General features: G+C 41.9%; 2 protein-coding genes across 7 annotated transcripts in view; one reads left to right on the top strand and one right to left on the bottom strand.

The window, feature by feature from the left end:
• The window catches only part of NAPEPLD (N-acyl phosphatidylethanolamine phospholipase D), an 88,789-nt gene that overhangs the window by 52,428 nt on the left and 13,357 nt on the right, over positions 1-23,004 (top strand). For all 5 annotated transcript variants that reach the window (XM_059934113.1, XM_059934111.1, XM_059934112.1 and 2 more), the window contains exon 2: positions 13,791-14,097. In XM_059934113.1, coding sequence (XP_059790096.1) covers positions 13,807-14,097 — 291 coding nt within the window. In that variant the 5' untranslated portion in view covers positions 13,791-13,806. The remainder of the gene's footprint in view (positions 1-13,790; positions 14,098-23,004) is intronic.
• The window catches only part of ARMC10 (armadillo repeat containing 10), a 48,288-nt gene continuing 45,273 nt past the window's right edge, over positions 19,990-23,004 (bottom strand). The window contains exon 7 of one of the 2 annotated variants that reach the window (XM_059934123.1): positions 19,990-20,177. In XM_059934123.1, coding sequence (XP_059790106.1) covers positions 20,142-20,177 — 36 coding nt within the window. In that variant the 3' untranslated portion in view covers positions 19,990-20,141. Of the gene's footprint in view, positions 20,178-22,311; positions 22,459-23,004 lie in introns of those variants that run through there. The other variant, XM_059934125.1, reaches the window with a different exon arrangement.

The following is a 23,004-nucleotide window of genomic DNA, read 5'->3' as shown; positions in this document are numbered from 1 at the left end:
TTTTGGCTGCGTTGGGTCTTTGCTGCTGTGCACAGGCTTTCTCTAGTTGCGGCGAGTGGGGGCTACTCTTCATTGTGGTGCGCGGGCTTCTCATTGCGGTGGCTTCTCCTTGCGGAGCACGGGCTCTAGGGCGCGCGGGCTTCAGTAGTTGTGGCTCGTGGGTTCTAGAGCGCAGGCTCAGTAGTTTTGACGCACGGGCTTAGTTGCTCCACGGCATGTGGGATCTTCCCGGACCAGGGCTTGAACCTGCGTCCCCTGCACTGGCAGGCAGATTCTTAACTACTGTGCCACTAGGGAAGTCTCTCCTGTTTCTACACTTGCAAGAGTTTTTAACCTCTCATGTTGCCACAAAAGTGAAACGTCAAAATTAGACTTTTCCACCATTTCACAGAGATGAGGTACAGATCTTCCTGACTTACGATGGGCTTACATCTTCATAAACGTGACTGAAGTTGAAAATATCATAATTTGAAAATGCATTTAATACACCTAATCTATCGGACATCATAGCTTAGCCTACTTTAAGCATGCTCTGAACGCTTACATTAGTCCACAGTCTGACACAAAGCCTATTTTACGAGAAAGTGTTGTATATCCCATATATGTTATTGAATACTATAGTAAAAGTGAAAAACAGAATGGTTGTAAGTGTATGGGTTGTTTACCCTGGTGATTGCTAGCCAGCGACCCCAGTCACCCACTGGGAGCTGCGACTTGCTGCCTCTGCCCAGCAAGGGAAGAGAGTATCTTTTGGTCCACATATTACTAGCCCGGGAAAAGATCGAAATTCACAGTTCGAAGTAGGGTTTCTACTGAATGCGTATCGCTTTTGCACCATTGTAAAGTCAAAAAATCATAAGTTGGGCCATTGTAAGTCGGGGACCGTTCGTACTTGAAAATTCTTACTTGAAAGTCCATTCCTTTCTTATTCTTTCCTCATATAGTGTCTCAATTTTATATGTAGACGAACTGTCCATCGTGTGTAAACGTATGCGTGCCTTTCGGAGCCCATGTTTTAACTGGGTGAATGTGAATGCTGGAGCGTGTATCGAATATCATCACAGAAGAATTTGACATAAACGTGTGATGTTCTCGGCAACATTCTCTAGGTTAAGCATGATTATGTAGAGCTTTATAATTTCTTTTTGCTTAGCTGCCCAAATATCTTAAAATCATACTTTATAATAAAGCTTATCTCCAATTTAGTATACACTGCCCACATTTTAATACATTTTGTTGAAGGCATTACTATGCATATATATGGTACCCTGAGGCTGCAGAGTGATCAGTCTTTCAGGTTTTCCCAGGACTGAGGGCATTCCCAGGATACAGGACTTTCAGTGCTAAAACTGGGAAAGCCCTGAGGTGTTGATCCTCTTACCTGAAAGTGTCTCTTCATTGGACTTGATTAAAAATTCTTCCAGCTGGAAGGATAAAATGCCAGGTGGTTATATGCTGGATGAACTCAAAGGCATCTTTTCAAGGCAAGGAAAATATCTTCAAGGCCCCATGTATATTTTCTGTTTATATGACTGAAGTATAGGACTAATTTATTATTTTCTGTGTAACTTTAAACAAAAATAATTTAGCAATTAAATAGGATAGTGACATCATTTGAAATCGCCGTGTAATATTAAAAGGGCAATTATAGGGCTTCCCTGGTGGCGCAGTGGTTAAGAATCCACCTGCCAATGCAGGGGACACAGGTTCGAGCCCTGGTCTGGGAAGATCCCACATGCCACGGAGCAACTAAGCCTGTGCGCCACAACTACTGTGCTTGACTCTAGAAGCCCACGAGCCACAACTACTGAAGCCCGCGTGCCTAGAGACCGTGCTCTGCAACAAGAGAAGCCACTGCAGTGAGAAGCAGGCACACTGCAATGAAGAGTAGCCCCCGCTCACCGCAACGAAGACCCAACACAGCCAAAAAAAATAATAATAAAATATAAATAAATAAATAAATTTATAAAAAGAAAAATAAGGGAACTGGTATTTATTGTCTACTAAGTGCTTTTTACTTTGAAAGGGGAGAAAAAAGACATTGTTGAAAGCAAGAAAGGCTAGCCTTGTCAGTGAGACCATACTGTTGGCTGTATGCAACTAACTTTAGAACCTAGGCATCTGTTTAAGATAAATTTATTGGATTTTCCTTGCATATTCAACATGATTAGTGGAAAGAGCATGGATTTTGGAGTTTGATCAACTTGGGTTGGATTTCCAGGTCCAACTGTTACCAGCTTTTTGGCTTCAGGTAAACTGTTAACCTCTGTGAACCTCTGGTATGTTGCCTGTGATGTGACGATAATATCTATCTACCTTGAGGGAATGTTGTGAGGATTAAATGAGATAATGAATGTGTATAAAATGTCTGACACATATAAGTGCTCAATAAACGATATACCTATAGCAGTCATGTGTGTTGCTCTGTGTACCCTTGTTTGGATTAGGAAGGCTCTATTTTTGGATAGTTACCTTGTGTGTTTTTATAGCTTCCCTAAGCTTCCAAGTTATGGTCATTGTATCAGTTAGGATTAGTTTGGGGAGGTCCAGAGTTGCAAGATCCAGGCTTGGTACGTGGCCTCTGTCTGAAATCCTAGTTCTCTATGCCTATTCCTAGAAGTGGCCATGATACTCATGGCTCAAGATGGCTCCAGGATGCAGGAAGAATCCAGAATGCCTCCCTTTCCCATATAAGACTTCTGCTTCGATCTCATTGGCCATCCCTAGCTGGAAGGTGTGGAAATGTAGTCATTAACTGGTGCATAGCTACCCTAAGTAAAACTGACATTCTGTTACTGAGGAGAAAAGGGGCACTAGATTGTATGGTAGGCATCTTCTGGTCTCTACCACTTTGTCACCACTTTACCACCATAGAATTCAACTACTGAAGTCTTCCCTAAGATTTTTCAATTTTTATCTCCATAATTAGTAGACTTAGTGGGAATGCCCTTTGTTGAATTTTGTCTCATTGTCCTTTGGTTACTTTTGCTTCTCCTGTAATTTTATTCCCAGCAGATTCTCTCAGAAACAATTAACTCTGTCTCAGTGAAGAGTGATTAGGATTTCAGCTCCTGTTCATTTATTCAGTCAATAAATAGTTATTGAGCACTCATGATGTACAGGCTGCTGTGGGTTACTATAGACAGTGCCAGTTATTACTGAGTGTGGTTCCTTTTTTTTTTTGGTTTGGCTTCCTGGGCACACAGAGTTGAATTTGTGACTCAGCTGGACTGAGTAGAAGCCTGTGACCTATCAAACTTTATCCTTAGCAGTGTAGTCTTCCAAGTCCTCGTACTGTGTAGCCACCTTGAGGTTAGGCCACCTTTATAACTTGGGGTGCAGGACAGGGAGGAAGAGTAGGCTTTATTGTTGGCAGCTGCTCTGCTAGCATAAATTCTGGGGTACCAGAAAGTCCCTTTGGTCCTTCCTAAATGCCTGTGCTACCTTCATGCCAACGGCTGATTGAAAGTAGTGGTTCTCAACCCTGCCTACATATCAGAATCACCCACAGAGCTTTGAAAAACTACCTGGGGAATGCCCACCTGACATTTGGATTCAGGAGCCTCCAGTGTAGTTTAAAAAGCTCCACAGGTAATTCTGTTGTGCAGCCAGAATTGAGAATCACAGGTTGTTGTTTGTTTTTGTTTTTTAATTAACATCTTTACTGGAGTATAATTGGTTTACAATGTTGTGTTAGTTTCAGGTGTACAGCCAAGTGATTCAGTTATACATACACATGTATCTATTCTTTTTCAGATTCTTTTCTCATATAGGTTATTACAGAATTTTGAGTAGAGTTCCGTATGCTATAAAGTAGGTCCTTGTTGAGTATTTTATATATAGTAGTGTATATATTGTTAATCCCAACCTCCTAATTTATCCCCCCCCCTTCCCCTTTGGTAACCATAAGTTTGTTTTCAAAGTCTGTGAGTCTGTTTCTGTTTTGTAAATAAGTTCATTCGTGTCATCCTTTTAGATTCCAGCATAAGTGATACATGATATTTGTCTTTGTCTGACTTACTTCACTTAGTATGATCATCTCTAGGTTCATCCATGTTGCTGCAAGTGGCATTATTTCATTTTTTTAATGGATGAGTAATATTCCATTGTATATACATACCACATCTTTATCCATTCCTCTGTTGATGGACATCTAGGTTGCCTCCATGTCTTGGCTATTGTAAATAGTGCTGCAGTGAACATTGGGGTGCATGTATCTTTTAGAATTATGGTTTTCTTCAGATATATGCCCAGGAGTGGAATTCCTGGATCATATTGTAGTTCTATTTTCAGTTTTTTAAGGAACCTCTGTACTGATCTGCACAGTGGCTGCTCCAATTTACATTCCCACCAGCAGTGTAGGAGGGTTCTCTTTTCTCCACATCCTCTCCAGAATTTGTTTGTAGACTTTTTGATGATGGCCATTCTGACTGGTGTTAGGTGATACCTCATTGTAGTTTTGATTTGCATTTCTCTAATAATTAGCGATTATCATTTCATGTGCTTTATGGCCATCTGTATGTCTTTTTTGGAGAAATGTCTTTGGATCTTCTGCCCATTTTTTGATTGGGTTGTTTATTTTGTTGATATTGAGCTTCATGAGCTGTTTCTGTATTTTGGAGATTAATCCCTTGTCGGTCTCCTCGTTTGCAAATATTTTCTCCCATTCTGTAGGTTGTCTTTTCATTTTATTTATGGTTTCCTTTGCTGTACAAAAGCTTTTAAGTTTAATTAGGTCCCATTGGTTTACTTTCATTTTTATTTTCATTACCCTAGGAGGTAGACCAAAAAAGATACTGCTGTGATTTATGTCAAAGAGTGTTCTGCCTATGTTTTCCTCTAAGAGTTTTATAGTGTCCGGTGTTACATTTAGGTCTTTAATCCATTTCGAGTTTATTTTTGTGTGTGGTGTTCGAGAATGTTCTAGTTTCATTCTTTTACATGTAGCTGTCCAGTTTTCCCAGCACCACTTACTGAAGAGACTATCTTTCCTCCATTGTATAGTCTTGCCTCCTTTGTCATAGATTAATTGAGCATAGGTGCATGGGTTTATTTCTGGGCTTTCTATCCTGTTCCATTGATCTATATTTGTTTTTGTGCCAGTACCATACTGTTTTGATGACTGTAGCTTTGTAGTATAGTCTGAAGTCAGGGAGCCTGGTGCCTCCAGCTTCGTTTTTCTTTCTCAGGATTGCTTTGGCTATTCGGGACCTTTTGTGTCTCCATATAAATTAAAAATTTTTTTGTTCTAGTTCTGTGAAAAATGCCATTGGTAATTTGATAGGGATTGCATTGAATCTGTAGATTGCTTTGGGTAGTATAGTCATTTTGACAATATTGATTCTTCCAATCCAACAACCTGGTATATGTTTCCATCTGTTTGTGTCATCTTCGATTTCTTTCATCAGTGTCTCATAGTTTTTGGAGTATAGGTCTTTTGCCTCCTTAGGTAGATTTATTCCTAGGTATTTTATTCTTTTTGATGCGATAGTAAATGGGATTGTTTCCTTAATTTCTCTTTCTGATCTTTCATTGTTAGTGTATAGAAATGCAAGAGATTTCTCTGTATTAATTTTGTATCCTGCAACTTTCCTAAATTCACTGATGAGCTCTAGTAGTTTTCTGGCGGCATCTTTAGGATTTTCTATGTATAGTATCATGTCATCTGCAAACAGTGACAATTTTACTTCTTCTTTTCCAATTTGGATTCCTTTTATTTCTTTTCCTTGTCTGTGCCATGGCTGGGACTTGCAAAACAATGTTGAATAAAAGTGGTGACAGTGGACATCCTTGTCTTGTTCCTGATCTTAGAGGAAATGCTTTCAGCTTTTCACCATTGAGTATGATATTAGCTGTGGATTCGTCATATATGGCCTTTATTATGTTGATGTAGGTTCCCTCTATGCCCATTTTCTGGAAAGTTTTTATAATAAATGGATGTTGAATTTTGTCAAACGCTTTTTCTGCATCTATTGAGATGATCATATGGTTTTTATTTTTCAATTTGTTAATGTGGTGTATTGTACTGATTGCTTTGTTGATACTGAAACATCCTTGCCTCCCTGGGATGAATCCCACTTGATCATGGTGTACGATCCTTTTAATGTATTGTTGGATTCTGTTTGCTAGTATTTTGTTGAGGATTTTTGTGTCTATGCTCATCAGTGATATTGGCCTGTGATTTTCTTTTTTGTGTGGTATCTTGGTCTGGTTTCAGTATCAGGGTAATGGTGTCCTCATAGAATGAGCTTGGGAGTGTTCCTTCCTCTGCAATTTTTGGGAATAGTTTCAGAAGGATAGGTGTTAGCTCTTCTCTAAATGTTTGATAGACTTCGCCTGTGAAGCCATCTGGTCTTGGACTTTTGCTTGTTGGAAGTTTTAAATCACAGTTTCAATTTCAGTACTTGTGATAGGTCTGGTCATATTTTCTATTTCTTCCTGGTTCAGTCTTGGAAGATTGTACCTTTCTAAGAATTTGTCCATTTCTTCTAGGTTGTCCATTTTATTGGCATATAGTTGCTTGCAGTAGTCTCTTATGATCCTTTGTATTTCTGTCGTGTCCATTGTAACTTCTCCTTTTTCACTTCTTTTTTTTTTTTTCTTTTTCTTTTTTGGCTGCACCATGCGGCATGCGGGATCTTAGTTCCCCGACCAGGGATTGAACCCGTGCCCCCTGCATTGGGAGCATGGAGTCTTAACCACTGGACCACCAGGGAAGTCCCTCCTTTTTCATTTCTAATTTTATTGATTTGAGCCCTCTCCCTTTTTTCTTGATGAGTCTGGCTAAAGGTTTATCTATTTAGTTTATCTTTTCAAAGAACCAGCTTCAAATTCTTTTATCTTTTCTCTTCTTTGTCTCTATTTTATTTATTTCTGCTCTGATCTTTATGATTTCTTCCCTTCTACTAACTTTGGGTTTTGTTTGTCCTTCTTTCTCTAGTTGCTTTAGGTGTAAGGTTAGGTTATTTGAGATTTTTCTTGTTTCTTGAGGTAAGACTGTATTGCTATAACTTCCCTCTTAGAACTGCTTTTGCTATGTCACGTACGTTTTGAATCATCATGTTTTCACTGTCATTTGTCTCTAGGTATTTTTTGATTTCCTCAGTGATCCATTGGTTGTTTAGTAACGTATTGTTTAGCCTCCATGTGTTTTTTTATGGTTTTCTTTCTTTGTGATTAGTTTTTTTTTAGGGAAGGATTATTTATTTATTTATTTATTTATTTTTGGCTGTGTTGGGTCTTCGTTTCGTGCGGGGCTTTCTCTAGTTGCGGCAAGCAGGGGCCACTCTTCATCGCGGTGCATGGGCCTTTCACTATTGCCGCCTCTCTTGTTGCGGGGCACAGGCTCCAGACGCGCAGGCTCAGTAGTTGTGGCTCACGGGCCCAGTTGCTCCGCGGCATGTGGGATCTTCCCAGACCAGGGCTCGAACCCGTGTCCCCTGCATTGGCAGGCAGATTCTCAACCACTGCGCCACCAGGGAAGACCTCTGTGATTAGTTTCTTATCTCATAGCATTGTGGTCAGAGAAGATGCTTGATATGATTTCAATTTTCTTAGATTTACTGAGGCTCACTTTGTGGCCCAGCATGTGATCAATCCTGGAGAATGTTCCATGTGCACTCATGAGTGTGTATTCTGCTGCATTTGGATGGAATGTTCTATAAGTATCAGTTAAGTCCATTGGTCGAATGTGTCATTTAAGCCCTCTGTTTCCTTATTGATTTTCCGTCTGGATGATCTGGATTGTAGTTCTTCTTGCTTCTGGTGTCTGCCCTCTGGTGGGTGAAGTTGGTCCAGGGGCTTGTGCAGGCTTCCTGGTGGGAGAGACTGGTGCCTGCCCGCTGGTGGGTGGAGCTGGGTCTTGTCCCTGTGGGGGGCAGGGCCGTGTCAAGGGGTGTGTTTATAGGCGGCTGTGGGGTCAGGGTGACTTTAGGCAGCCTGTCTGCTGATGGGTGGGGCTGTGTTCCCACCCTGTTGGTTGTTTGGCCTGAGGCGTCCCGGCGCTGGAGCCTGCAGGCTGTTGGTGGGGCCAGGTCTCGGTGCCAAAATGGCCACCTCCAGGAGAGCTCACGCTGATGAATATTTCCTGGGGCCTCCGTCACCAGTGTCCTTGTCCCCACAGTGAGCCTCAGCCGACCCTGCCTCCACAGGAGACCCTCCAGGACCCTCAGGTAGGTCTGGCCCAGGCTTCTGAGTCACTGCTTTGCCCTGGGTCCCAGTGCCCCTGAAACCATGTGTGCATCCTCGAAGAGTAGAGTCTCTTTCCCCTGGGACTGTGGAGCTCCTGCGCTCAAGCCCCGCTGGCCTTCAAAGCCAAATGCTCTGGGGGCTCCTCCTGCCAATGCCAGACCCCCAGGCTGGGGAGCCTGACATGGGGCTCAGAACTCTCTCTTCTGTTGGAGAGCCTCTGTGATATAGTAATTTTCCAGTTTGTGGGTTGCCCACCTGGCGGGTATGGGATTTGATTACATTGTGAAAGCACCCCTCCTACTGTCTTGTTGTGGCTTCTTCTTTGTCTTTGGGTGTAGAATATCTTTTTTTGTAGCTTCGAGTCTTTTTTTTATCGATGGTGGTTCAGCAGTTAGCTGTGATTTTGGTGTTTTCATGAGAGGAGATGAGCTCAAGTCCCTCTGCTCCGCCATCTTGTCTCCTGCCTGTGAATTCACAATTTTATATGTGCTCTCCTATCTTTAGTGAAGAAAAGGGTCCTTTTAATACACTGCTAGATAACATAGCTAATGAAACGATTCCAGTTCATTGAAATGTCTGCACAGGGCTTTGCAGGTTAAAGTTAAACTGTCCTCCCCTCCCTTCGCATGCAGTACAGATTTCCCTTGAGAATGGTGTTAACCCCACAGGCATTTAGGAGACTGATGGGAGGGCAGATATGTCCCAAGCATGGGAAGTACACTGGATAATAAAAGAGAGAATGTTCTGTGGGAGTTTCGTGCACAACACGCATCGGCAAAGCAAATACTGCTTTGTTTTTCCGTGAATTTCATTTTTAACTCAGTTTATTGACTTAACAACCAGTTTCGCTAAAAAGCTGAAGGAAAGCAAAGCAAACAGGAACTTAATATATAGTACCTAGGAGCACACTATAAAATGGTGTATTTCATCAGTTTTAAGACAGACATTTTATTCTGGTTTTAACACCACCCATATCAGGATGAATCATATAGTGCATGACATAATTATAGTTGATAACATTTTAACTTTCTTAGTGGCACATAAAATAACTGCCTTACAAATTCATGGTGTCTTAAATTGGATGAAAATCAGTATAACGTAAAGATCTTCATCAAGTTTTGAACCTCCTTTTGAAACACAGGTTGTTGATAGTGTACACGTACTCATGAGTATGCCCCTCCCCTCGCGCTTAGTGTTGGCCTGAAGTCAAGGCAGAGTTTTCATTTAACGTTGTTAACTTTGGAGACAGATATATAACAAGAAATAATTGGGAAATCTGCTACATTTAAATAAGGAAACTCCAGCCTTGATATGTTAAGCTAGATATGTTTTCTGAATCTGCAAAGCTGAAAGCTAGTTAACATAGCAGGATCCAGTCTTCCTTAGTTTTAGTTTTCCTGTCATTTTATCTTTAATATTTAAGGATGACCTTTGTGAGATTGTTGCTGTATCTACTACCAAGTGACCAGAAGAGTGATATTTGATGCGGAGCCTTCTCATGACCCAGCCCTCAGTCAGGCTTGGTACGTCTCCACGAGCTGGTGCTCCCTTGGTCACGGGACCACCTGTTGACAGAGCCCATCATTGTGCACATTCACCAGCCGGACTTCTAGTACTTTTCCTCCAAAAGAATGAGTCCAGGTTGTCACAGTTCAGGTTATGTCCTTCTGGTTCCTTCCCATCATCTCACACTTAGAGTGCATAGTGTGAAATGGTGCATCATAGTGCCAGCATTTCGTGTTGTTTTGAACAAATTTTGTGGTCATACATAATCCTGTGAGTATCGATGTCCGTATCTCCCACCCCAAGGATATTTTAAAACATCATGTGCAAAAGCCCTGTGATGGCAAGGTGGCCCTGAGGCGGGGACATGATGCCTTTGAAGAAATAGATGAAGGGCCTGTGTTTGGAACAGAGGAGAGTGTGGGCGGGGCTAGAAATACACACCCTCATGGACCATCTTACTGACCTTTGCCCTCATTCTGAGAGTAAAGGGCATCCTCTGGAGGTTCTGCCCCCCCCCCCCTTTTTTTTAAAATCAGATTTGCCTGTAAAAAGCTCACTCCTGAAGTCTGGATTTTGTGTGTGTTGCGGCTGGGGTATGTTAAGAAAGGATTGCTTTTGGTAGAGACCTGCTTCCAAGGATTGACCAGGGTGAAAACCTGAGTTAGTGGGAGTTAAGAAAATGGGGACTGTGTGAATAGACAACTTTAAAAAAAGTTTATTTTCCAGATAGAAAACAGTCACCAAACCCATTTTTCACTCTCCTTTCAATCTCCAGGCCCCTGGAAACCTCTCTGCTGTCTCACTTCCATCACCCCCAGAGTCATCCGTTTGTACTGGGTGTCAGTGCCCACTTCCTCTTGGATCCTTCCTTCCCTGTGGTCTCAGACCCTGCCTCAGACTCGCTGGGGCAGAGACCTGCCTTCTCCTCCACCTTACTTTCCCCTAATTCCCTTCCTGGGCTAGTGGTGCTCCTCCCACTTTGACCCCCTCCCCAACCTGCCCTGCAAAGTGGCCAAAGTTTGCCGCCATCCAGAGACTCTCAATTCTTAGGGATTCAGCTTCTTTATTGTCTCTTGGAATTATTCTTTCCCTTCTCACTGTCACTGCCTCATCATCTTTTTTTTTTATTTTAATATTTTATTTATTTATTTGGCTGTACTGGGTCTTAGTTGTGGAACGTGGGCTCTTCATTGCGGCATGCAGGATCTTTAGTTGCGGCGTGTGGGATCTTTAGCTGTGGCGTGTGAACTCTTAGTTGCGGCATGTGAGGTCGAACCCGGGCCCTCTGCATTGGGAGTGCAGAGTCTTCGCCACTGGACCACCAGGGAAGTCTCTGCCTCATCATCTTTTGACTGGGCTGCTAGGTACCTCTTAGTTTTCCATTTAAAAAATGAGATCATAATACCTACCTTGAAATTTTGCTGGGAACGTTAATTTAAATGCACCGTATAAAACATGTAGCATAGGGCCTCGCTATTAGTGGATGTTCTGGGTTTCTTCTGTTTCCTACTAATTTATGTCCCTGGCTCCAGTTTTTAGCCACTCCCTTTTTGCTTTTGTTTTTTTTTTTTAATTTTTTTAATCTTTATTTTATTTATTTATTTTTAGCTGTGTTGGGTCTTTGTTGCTGCATGTGGGCTTTCTCTGGTGGCAGCAAAGGGGGGCTACTCTTCATTGCAGTGGCTTCTCGTTGCAGAGCTCGGGCTCTAGGCACCCGGGCTTCAGTAGTTGTGGCTTGCGGGCTTAGTTGCTCCCCGGCATGTGGGATCTTCCCCAACCAGGGCCCGAACCTGTGTCCCCTGCATTGGCAGGCGGGTTCTTAACCACTGCGCCACCAGGGAAGTACCCTCCCTTTTTGTTTATATCCTGTGACCAGAGTCGTCTTCCCCGCATATGCCCTGTTTAAGTACCTTTAGTGTTTCCCCATTGCCTGAGTGTAGCCAAACCCCCTTAACGTCCCCGTCCAGGCCCGCAGTCCAGTCCCAACCTTTTCATCCCGGCCTTTACACCTTTACCACCTCGACTCTCACAAGCCTCTCTTGCTTCTTATGCCCCAGGTACACTAGACAGCTAGATGTTGTCTGAAGACCCTGCATTGACTTTTTTGTGTGGTTTTGAATCAGGGTGCCCTTTTCTTTTTTTCCCCTTATTTCTTGATTGTTTAAAACAATGAGCCAATACTTTATTATATATTTGGTAGAATTACTACATATGTGTGTTTATATGTATATGAATATTTATGTCTGTGTGTAACAAATGCAAACAATCTCACAAACTGTTTATCATCACAAGGGGCGGCGTGAGGTCAGCTCTGCCATCGGACATTATCTTGTCCAGAGGTGACTTAAACTCTCTAAACCTGTGTATTTTCATCTGTTAAGTGAAGTAAAGTTTAAATGGCTGGTCTTTGTTTCTGCCCTTTGTAAAGGCCTCGGCCTGAATGTAATTATGACCCAGGTAAAGCCATTCTGTAAGAGGAACTGAGATAACTCTCCCAGATCCATTGCTTTCTAATAGAATTTAAAGAATTTAGATGGTTTAGGGAAAAAAGAATTAGCCCTTGGGTGAGTGGCGAGCATTTTAGGTACATTATTATGTCCTTGAATCCTTTGAAACCCCACTTGAGATAAGTAGGTATTTTACAGATGAGACAATTGAGGACTAGAAAGGTTAAGTCATTTGCCAAAGACATAAAACTGGTTAGACTGCCTTAGCTGTCAGGCTGTCCCACTAACAGCTGTGCCTGAGCAGCAGCGGGTGCTTCAGCTTTTGTGAGCTGCGGTTTCTTAACACCTGTTCTTCTCCAGATCATAGACTATTTACTCCAGAAAGTTTGGGGGGAAAAAAGTTCTGGTTGAGTGTATATGTATGTGTACCTCATCCTGGGGTTTGAGTTATTTCCCTTTCTTCCTGGGTAATATTTCTATTTAAACAGCACTGTAGTCAAAAAATAATACTTGTTTCTCTGTTATTGTGTTGATTTTTCTTGGGGTTATAAAGAGTATTGTGTATTGTGTATACACGATACACTTAAACTAAACAGAAAGCAAACGTTTGTTTAATAGAATAGGAAAGAGATGAAATTCATGGAAGAAGAATGTATATTCTTACTGCACTGTTTCTCACTTTCATGTGTCTGGAATCCTGTATAGTTCAAAAGCAAGGATTTCAGTGCCTTGAGTTAAGTGGTGTAAGTGGGCGTAGGAGCAGTAAAGAAAAGGGCAGCAGCAACCCCTCACGTTTGTTGAGCTGACGTATAGGATACATGTGACGATGTGCGTGCATGTATGTTACATTTGCTATGTACATTTTACATACGTGTTCCAAGTGCTTTACTTGCATTTGCTTCTTCAGTCCTCTCAATAACCCTTTGGAGGCAGGTAGTATTATTATCTCCATTTTACAGATGAAGAAATCAAGGCACAGAGAGGATAGGACACTTGCCTAAGGTCACAGAGCTAGGTTACATGCGCAGTTCTACATCTGAGTTAATTCAAATTTGTATTGTTAACCACTTAAATACATTATTGAAATGTTCCTCAACTAATGTTTCTCAACTCTCAACTCTCCTTTCTGGGGATTTGGACTCATTATACTTTTTGGGGGGCATTAGTAACAGATTATCTACGAAGTAAAAATAACTAAGCCTAATGGGGCCATATGTAAGTCATTTGAATTACTGAAGTATCTTGGAGGAACTAAGACGATCCTTCTTATTATGTTATTAACAATAATACTTTAAAATGAAGGTATGAAAGTATTACAGATTCATGAAGGTGCTTTTTTCTACAGAATGTCATTGAAATGGAAAATTTTCATATGTTTAAATGCTGGCTGGTAGAGTAGATTTGTTTTGAATTATAGCACATAAGGAATATTTTAAAGGTTTGGCAGTAATAAGTAAAGCAAACACCTTTTCTATTTAGCAAGCAGTAATACTGGATTCTAAAACTGTATTTTGCAGGAAGAAGTTTGAGCCTAATAGAGACATAACAAAGTTTGAAGAATTTTTTATTGGTTAAGAAATAATACTATGTGTATGTTTTAATGTCTTTATGTTAAACTCAGTATATTCCCCGTCCCCGTTTTTTTAGCTCTTCACGAAAGGACATGGATGAAAATGAAAGCAACCAGTCCCTGAGGACAAGTTGCCAATATCCTAAAGAAGCAGTAAGAAAGCGCCAAAATTCACGGAATTCTGGAGGAAGTGATTCTTCTAGGTTTTCCAGGAAGAGTTTCAAACTGGATTACAGACTAGAAGAAGATGTAACTAAATCAAAGAAAGGAAAGGATGGGAGATTTGTTAACCCTTGGCCAACATGGAAAAATCCCTCTATTCCAAATGTTCTCAGATGGCTGATGATGGAAAAAGATCACAGCAGTGTTCCATGCTCCAAAGAGGTAGCCTTTGGCTTTTTGAGTGCTGCGTATTTGCTCTTAATATATGTATTACTTAACGTTGCTGTGAATTTTATTATGACACTCCAGTTAGCTGATTGAGCCCTTTTGTATGATAAGGTTCTGGGGAGATGACATGAATAAGGTGCCTTCAAGTTCATAGTTGAGCAGCGAAGTACATGTGTGAATAACCAGATCTGATCTGGTGGCAACTAGAAGTAGGAACAGATGCCTTAAAAATATAGAAAACGGGGCTTTCCTGGTGGCGCAGTGGTTGGGAGTCTGCCTGCCAATGCAGGGGGCGCGGGTTCGGGCCCTGGTCTGGGGAGGATCCCACGTGCCGCGGAGCAACTGGGCCCGTGAGCCACAGTTGCTGAGCCTGCGCGTCTGGAGCCCGTGCTCTGCAACGGGAGGGGCCGCGATGGTGGGGGGCCCCCCGCGCACCGCGATGGGGGGTGGCCCCCGCTTGCCGCGACTGGGGAGGGCCCTCGCACAGAAACGAGGACCCAGCACGGCCATAAATGAATAAATAAATAAATAATTTTAAAAAAATATATAGGAAAGGATGCAATTAATTCTGACTGGTGGGATTGGAAATGGCTTTACAGAGGAGATGATATTTGAGCTGGGCCTAGAAAGATAAAAACTATTTGGCAGTGGTTTTGCAGGTGGATGATGGGCATGAGGAAGGTCACAGAGGTGAGAAAGTGAATGGCATGTTCCAGAAAGTAGTAACCTGTGTTTTGGAATATGAATTATAAGGGTTAAGCCTGGAGCGCTTGGCTCTTCATCCTTGGAAAAAGCTGCTAAAGTTATAAAAGAAATTGTCAAATAACCTTCCACTCCTTTAAAAATTGGGAATAGGTTACTGGGCTTTCAATATGCTAGTTATACTTAGGATGAGACTATTAACCTTTGGCCTGTGGTTTATGAGATGAGTGAGATTTCACTTCAGCAGGGAGTCGGTGGCTCCCAACGGCAGTAGCGCTTTTTTCTCCTTTCTTAGTTTCTTGCCCCTCTACACCTCCTGCCCCGCTTGGCCTCTCTGTTCCAACAGCCCCTGTCCTGCCAGGCCTTGTGGGGAACTGAGAGATAAGGAACTAGACATTGGAAGTGGGTGGGATGAAAAGAGTGGAGGTATCCCTGAAGCGTTGATCTGCAGTAAGGCAGGAGGATGGGGAGTGGGTCGGTGGCGGTGGTGTTAGATCGTTTACCTTAGTAAGTGTGTCCATTTTTCTTTAAAGGATATGAGATTTTAAAAAACCCAAAAAAACCCCATATTGTCACTTTGATGCTAAGGAATGTTCAGAGTATTAGTCCTAGTTAACAGAGTTGAGTAACATGAATAATATTTTCCCAGCACTGTTTAAGAATGAGTCAGGATATTAATAGATAAAACCTTAGTGTATGTTTCATTCAACTTTGTGGATGGGAGGAACAAGAAAATTTTATGTCTTCTGGAGAACCTGGTATGAAGAGAATCATGGAGTCAAGCTGTGAGAAGAAGGGTTTAGGGCAGGAAGCCAAGATGGGTAGGTTACCTGTTGGGTAAAAATTCCTTCCTGGTTTTTGGGCCACAGTTTCTAAAAATACAGAAGTAGTAATGGTGTCTTTAGTTTTCTTTCATTTCAAACAGGAAAGTGAGTGACCACATGAAGGCGGAAATACATCTCTGAACTCTGATGATTTGGAGATATTGAAGAAACTGGGTTCAGTTTCTGAGAACTCACCAGGCCAGTTGTTCTTAAACTCCACTATCCTCGGTGCTAGAGATAGAGCCATGAAAAAGCAGAAAGACAGCCTGGCCTCCTCGGGCCTTCGGTTTAATGGAAGAGAGACAATAAACAGATAGGAAAATGATGTGGGATACTGAAAGGTGATTAGTGCTTTGAGGAATAATGAGGCAGAAAAGGAAGTTGGGGGGTGGGAGCTGAATTCTTTAATGAAGTGTAAGCTTACTTTTTTTTTTTTTAAAGGCAGGAGTTTTTTGTTTTTCTTTGCTTTTAATTTTAATTTTTATTTTATATTGGAGTATAGTTGATATACAGTGTGGTGTTAGTTTCAGATGTACAGCTAAGTGATTCAGTTGTACATACACATGTATCTATTCTTTTTCAATTTCTTTTCCCATTTAGGGTATTACCTAAATATCGAGTACAGTTCCCTGTGCTAAACAGAAGGTCCTTGTTGATTATCTATTTTATATACTAGCGGGTATATGTTCATTGTGAACTCCTAATTTATCCCTACCAGCCGTGTTTCCACCCACCCCCGGCAACCATAAGTTGGCTTTCAAAGTCTGTGAGTATGTTTCTGTTTTGCAAATAAGTTCATTTGTATCATTGTATCATTTTCACCTTAGACTCTACCTTCAAGCAGTATCAGATGACATTTGTCTCTCTGTGTCTGTCTACTTCATTTGATGTGATCATTGCCAGGTCCAGCCAGTTGCTGCAAATGGTGTTGTTTCATTTTTTTTTATGGCTAATATTCCCTTGTATATATGTACCACATCTTCTTTATGCATTCGTCTGCTGGTGGACAATTTGGTGGCTTCCACGACTTGGCTACTGAAAGTAGCCTTGCAATGAACGTTGGGGTGCATGTGTCTTTCCAGAGTACGGTTTTCTCTGGTTTATATGCCCAGGAGTGGGATTGCTGGATCATATGGTAGATTTATTTTAGTTTTTTAAGGAACCTTCATACTGATCTGCATAGTGGCTGTTACCAGTTTATGTTCCCACCAACAGCATAGGAGTGTTCCTTTTCTGTACGCACTCTCGAGGATTTGCTTTTTGTAGACTTTTTAATGATGTCCACTGTAACTGGTACGAGGTAATACTTTCCTGTAGTTTTGATGTGCTATGATAATGAGCGATGTTAAGCATCTTCTCATGTGCTTTAAAAAACAAAACAAAACAAAACAAGAAAAAGCCTCGTAAAATTTACCTCCTGAAATGGGCTTATTGAAAGTCGGCTCTGTTTTGAATTCTCTTTCTATCACCTTCCACACTACATTTCTAGAGGGCATTGTTCATTTAAGCCTCACAGGCCTTGTGAATGTGAAGTGCCCATAAGCACTGGTTTTAAAGTTGTCATTCCAGGAAACAAGGCAGCAGCATTTCTGGTTGCCCAACTCTGGTTACTTGGGCAATGAGAGGCTTAGGGAAAGTCCTGCTGCTGGGTTTTAAATGAGTGGAATGTGCCAGAACAGACACCCAAGGACTTGTGTCTCAATACTTCCACCCCCTTCCCTTTCTCCCTGGGACAAATCCCAATCCCTGCCAAAGTGCTGTGCTGAGGGTGCTGGCGTCTGTAGGTGGGGTGACTCTGCGGAAGGAGGCTGGAGGTGGGAACCCCAGCACCAGGAGACGTGGGGACCAGGTGACTTTTCAGAGCTCTTCCGGCCCGGAGGGTCCACCATCCTTTGGCTGCACTAGGCTTGGCCTTGCTGTCAGAGGTCGTGGATCTGGAGATTGTGGTCCATCCTGAAGGGATCAGGCAGTGCAGGTCCAAGGAGAGCTCATTTGCTGGCACATCCTTCCCAGCTCCCTAACCCCCATGACATCCAGCCTTTGGAAACCAAGGCTACTCGGGCTCCAGGGATGTGAATTTGCCTGGGTCCCAAGGCCTGAGGAGAATGTTGTAGGCATTTTGTTTTTGTTTTTGTTTTCTAATTTAACATTTAGTTTATATTGGTGTATAGTGGCTTTACAATGTTGTGTTTGTTTTAGCTTTAAGCAGCTTGATTCAGGTAAAGAGAGACACGTATCTACTCTTTTTCGGACCCTTCCTATATAAGTTCTTTCAGATTGTTGAGTAGTGTTCCCTGTGTTAGACAGTAGATCCTTGTTGATGATCTATTTTATGGATATTAGTGTGCAGGTGTTAATCCCAACCTCCTAAGGTATCCCTCCAGCCCCACCTTTCCCCTTTGGTAACCATATGTTCGTTTTCTAAGTCCACGAGTCTGTTTCTGTTTTGTAAATTTGGTTATTTGTATCAATTTTTAGATCTTACCTGTAGGTGATATCATATGCTATTTGTCTTTCTCTGTCTGGCTTATTTCACTTAGTATTGTCACCTTCAGGTCCATCCATGTTGCTGCAAATGGCATTATTTCATTCTTTTTATGGGTGAGTAATAACCTTTTCATGTTCCACATCTTTTTTATCCAGTCCTCTGTCAATGGATATTTTGGTTGCTTCCATTTCATTGCTATCTTAAATAGTGGTGCAATGAATTTTGGAGTGTATGTGTCTTTTCAAATATGTTTTTCCAGATATACACATAGTAGTGGGATTGCTGGATCATGTGGTCCCTCAAATTTAATATTTTATGGAACCTCTATATTGTTCTCCATAGTGGCTGTTACTGGGTTACATTTGCATCAACAGCCTAGGAGGATTTCCTTTTCTCCACGCTCTCTTCAGCATGTATTGCTTATTGACCTTGGATGATGGTCATGCAAAGTATAGATATTAAAGTTTCCTAAAACAGTACAAAGATACTTTCAACTTGGAAGAAAAGGATTAACTCAAGTCCTCTTTAAAAGTGATTTTTTTTTTTAGAAAATATGGTTTGAACAGAGTTTTGTCGAATCTTTCTGTCTCATTCATGTACAGAAACACATACACTTAGTAAGTATATTAACAAGAATGTGGGTTTCATTGTTTTGAAGTTATCATTATCAATGCCATGGAAAGAGTTATGGTTTAATGAAGAGAGAGGGTCTTGAGAGTCAGAAGACCTTGATTCCACTCCTGATTGGACACTTACTTGTTGTATGACCTTGGCAAGTGTCTTAGTGACCCTCTGCCTTGGTCTGGTTTTCTGTGAAATGGCAGTAACATCTGCTTCACAGAGTTAGATGACAGTTGTACTTAAAGCATCTGGCAGAGTAGTGGTTGAATAAATGTTGGGATTTTTCCCTTTCCCCAAGAAAAGTGAAACATTAACTCTAGTGTACAGGTGAATAACAGGCTTAGGGATTTTCCCATTTGTAGCTTTAAAAAAGTAGGACCAGCCAAGAAAAATCTTGATCTAGTAAAGAAAAATGCCAAGTGGGTGCTTGATTTCTTTAAATAAACAAGAATTTCCCCATTCTATGTACTTTTTCAAACTCTGATTAGGATAAAAAGTAAAAAACTATTTTTTTTTCTTTTTGGAATCTCAATTGTAGACACTATTTCTTTGAGTTTCATGGGCCAGTAGTGTTAAGAGATCAAATTCTTTAAAACAAGCTACTCTTTTGCGATGGATGGGCTTAGAAACAATATAGCATGAGGAAAGGACCTTGAAGAAAAGTGTGACTGCTTAATTCAGATCTCTTGTCAGACGTTTACGTTTTTTAAAAAACAGCTTTGTTAAGATATAATTCCCGTATTATACAATTAACCTGGTTAAAGTGTACAATTTGGCAGTTTTTCAGTACATTCAGAGTTGTGCAACCGTCACTACAATCTAATACATTTTTATTACCCCCAAAAGAAACCCTGTGTCCTTAGTCATCACCCCCCAGTTCTCCAGCCCCTGGAAGTCACTAACCTATTTTGTCTCTATGGATTTGCCTATTCTGGAAACTTCCTATAAATAGGACCACACAGTGTATGATCCTTTGTGATGGGCTTCTTTCCACACTTTACCTGTTGGTACTGCGTTTGGAGAACAAGTTGAGGCTGCCAGAGGTGCTCAAGGTTTTGTTTCCTCTCAGTTGTCAGTGGATAATGCCAGATATTAAACTTTAAAATGACTTTTAAACTTAGAGCAAAAAGAAAATGCAACAATTTTCAGGGAGTTTTGTTTCAGATGTTTTGATGCACTGTTTAAACACGATGCTACTTAAAATTTTTTATAGTTTTATTAACATAATAGAAGCTCCACATGTTCAAAAAGTAAAATCTGGCGAGTTTGGATATCTGTATAAACCTGCAAAATGATCACCATGATCAAGAAAATAAACATATCCGTCATCTGTAAAAGCTTCCTTGTGTCCACAGTAATCCACCTCTGATTCTCCCCCACCTGATTCCCAGGCTGTTACGGACTCACCCTGGAGATATTGCGGGTTCAGTTCCAGACCACTGCAAGAAAGCCAGTCACACCAATTTTTTGGTTTCTCAGTGCATATGAAAGTTATGTTTGCATATACTGTAGTTAATTAAAAATACTTTATTGCTAAAAAATGCTAACCATCATCTGACAATGCAAGGTTGCCACAAACCTTCAATTTGTAAAAAAACAAACAAAACAAAAAAACACCTTAGTATCTGTGAAGCGCAATAAAACAAGGTATGCCTGTACTTGTGTTTTTAAAAAATATGTATTAAATAATACTTGGGAGTAAGTATAGTGGTGTGAGGCAGTATGTGTGGAGGCAGGCGGCGTGCCCTCGTGTGAGTGCTGTACCTTCTCTGGTTTTCTGTCTGTAAAAGGGAGAGAGTTAATAACACCTACCTCCAGCATTGTGGTATTAAATGAAAAAAATTTTATGAAGCAGTTACCACAGTTTCTAGCACATGGTAAGCACTCCATACATGTATTTTGTGTTATACGAAAGTACTTGATACGTTAGATACTGCTGCATCATCATCATGTGCCTCGTGTGAAGCCTAACACATGCTAGGGACTCAATTGATACTCATTCCCTCTCCTTTCTTCCATAATTCTTGATAAGCACATCGTATGGCATTTGTTCACCAACCCTGACTATCAGCTTTGAGAACTGAGTTGAAAAATTCATTCACTCATCCATTCAACAAATTTTATCGTGCATGCTGTGTATTGGTCATTGAACCAGGCACTGTGAATGATTCCCAGTTGAATAAGACATGGGCTGCACCCTGTGTATAGTGGGCCAGGGCAAAGAGCAGAACCTCCAGAGATGCTGTGCAAACGGGTGGCGTGGAAGTGGAGAGGGGGAGTGAGCACTACCGGCTGTGGAGACTCAGGGATGGCTCTGCGAAGGGCGTGCGATTTGATTGAGGTCTCGAAGGGATGAGAGAGAGAAGGAAGAGGGTCAGTGTTGTGCCGGGCTCCAAGCTCAGGCTGGGAGCGAGGAGCAGTCCCAGTGTTGGGGGGGGAACACAGAGCCGTGTGCAGGAACTGAGTGAAACAGCTGGAAAGGAGGAGGGGCTGTCCACCAACAGGCTTACCACTGGGCTAAGGAGGTGAGACGTGCTTTGTCAAGCAGTACAGAACCTGTGACGATTTTTCAGCAGGGGAGAGAGTTACGCCATGAGAAAAGTGTTTTTGAGGTGGCTCTAGTGTATGGAATGAGTTGACAGGAAGATGGTTGAGCCATCAGGAGGACTTGAACATGTCTAGATGTTACTTAGGATCTTAACTCGGATCTTAACTCTTAACTATGAGTAAGGAAACAGGTAAATATGTAAGGGATCGATAGGGGTGGTGCCTGATTGCTTGTCGGGGTTGGAGCGTGCTTCCTTCTTCTTTTGCAGTACTTGCAGAGGGCTTACTGTGTGCCAGCCTCTCCTAATTCAGTCCCCAGTCATGACGTGTAGGTGCAATTATTATACCCATTTTTCAGATGAGGAAACTAAGGCTTAGGCTGGCTAAGGGCTATCTTGTCATCCTTCACCTCTGCTGCTCCTGCTCTGCCCCTTCTGGGCCCCATTTCCTGTTTGGACCGGCTCAGTGACCTCTCAGTTTCCCTTCACCTGCATCTCCCCCATCTGCCCTCTCTTTCTGCCCTTTGCTGTCTCCTTTGTCCAGCTCTTTGTCTCTCCTGGCAGCTATTGTGACACACCCCAGGTCATCATTTAAACTTGAAAAGTGGTTTCTCTAAACATGAATTGGGTCATGTCTTTTTTTTTTCTTAACGATGCTTCCTCACTGTCTCTGGGTGAAGCGTGGGATTCAAGGCTTTTACTGGGTTCTGATCCTTTATAGATTTCAGTTTGTCTTCTGCCCCCGAATGCCACATTCCTACTTGGCTCTGTGCCTTTGCTTGGGCATTTTCTCCACCTGAAATGCCCTTCCCCCTTTCCTCTGCATCAGGAACTTCTCACCATTCTTCAGGAACCCACACAAGTTACTGTGTCTGTAATGCCTTCCTCAGCTGGGCTCTTCATTCCTTCTTATTGGGCTACAGCATGCCTTGTACTTTAATTATTGAATACCATGCCTTTTTCAAAACTGATTTGCAGCAACTTATAAAAAGACATGTAGCAGTAAAAAACCAGATGGATAAACATACAAGAGCAAATGGACAATTAGGGTAGAAAAATAAAGCCAAGAAAGAGGTTAGCACAGAAATCTGTTCCATTGTTCCCTGCGATGTGCCCTGCCCTGTTCCCTTCTGCATATGGGCTGGAGGAGTCTTCAGCTTTTACTTTGAATTTCCTGTCAAAGCAAAAGTCAAAACAGGATTGTCAGTTTTCCCAATGGTAGTCAAAGGAATAAAGCCAATTGCTCTGGAGAAGAGGAGCTTTTCCTGTTACAGGGAATCGAGAGCAATGCTTCTGGGGTGTGTGGGAAGGTGGGGTCGGGGTGGGCTGGTACCCAGTCCTCAAGACAGACAGCCAGCCCCACGGTACATGCTCGGCAGGTTTCACAAGGAAGAGACCTCCATGCAGCTCTATGGCGTAACACCAAAGCACAGTTTATGAAAGTTTTATAAAAGCCAGGACTGTGACCCTAGAACACAGCTTCTTGTTGGTCCAGTTTAATCCAAGGATAAAATGAAGAATAAACAAAGGAATAATACTTAACACATTATGTTGTAGTTATTGCTTCACACCTGTTTGCCCCCAAAAGCGATCATCTTCTCATGGGCAGGGACCGTGTTCCCCTTTGGTTTGATCAGTGGTAGAAAACCTCAAAGGTAAGCGATGAGGAGAACCGTCTAAGCCCGTGACTTTCCCAGCAGTCATCACAGTACTCTGCTCT

Source organism: Balaenoptera ricei, chromosome 9 (assembly GCF_028023285.1).
Source record: "Balaenoptera ricei isolate mBalRic1 chromosome 9, mBalRic1.hap2, whole genome shotgun sequence".
Taxonomy (NCBI): Eukaryota; Metazoa; Chordata; class Mammalia; order Artiodactyla; family Balaenopteridae; genus Balaenoptera; species Balaenoptera ricei.
Note: the sequence above shows the minus strand (reverse complement) of the source record. Positions and strands in the feature narration are given on the sequence as shown.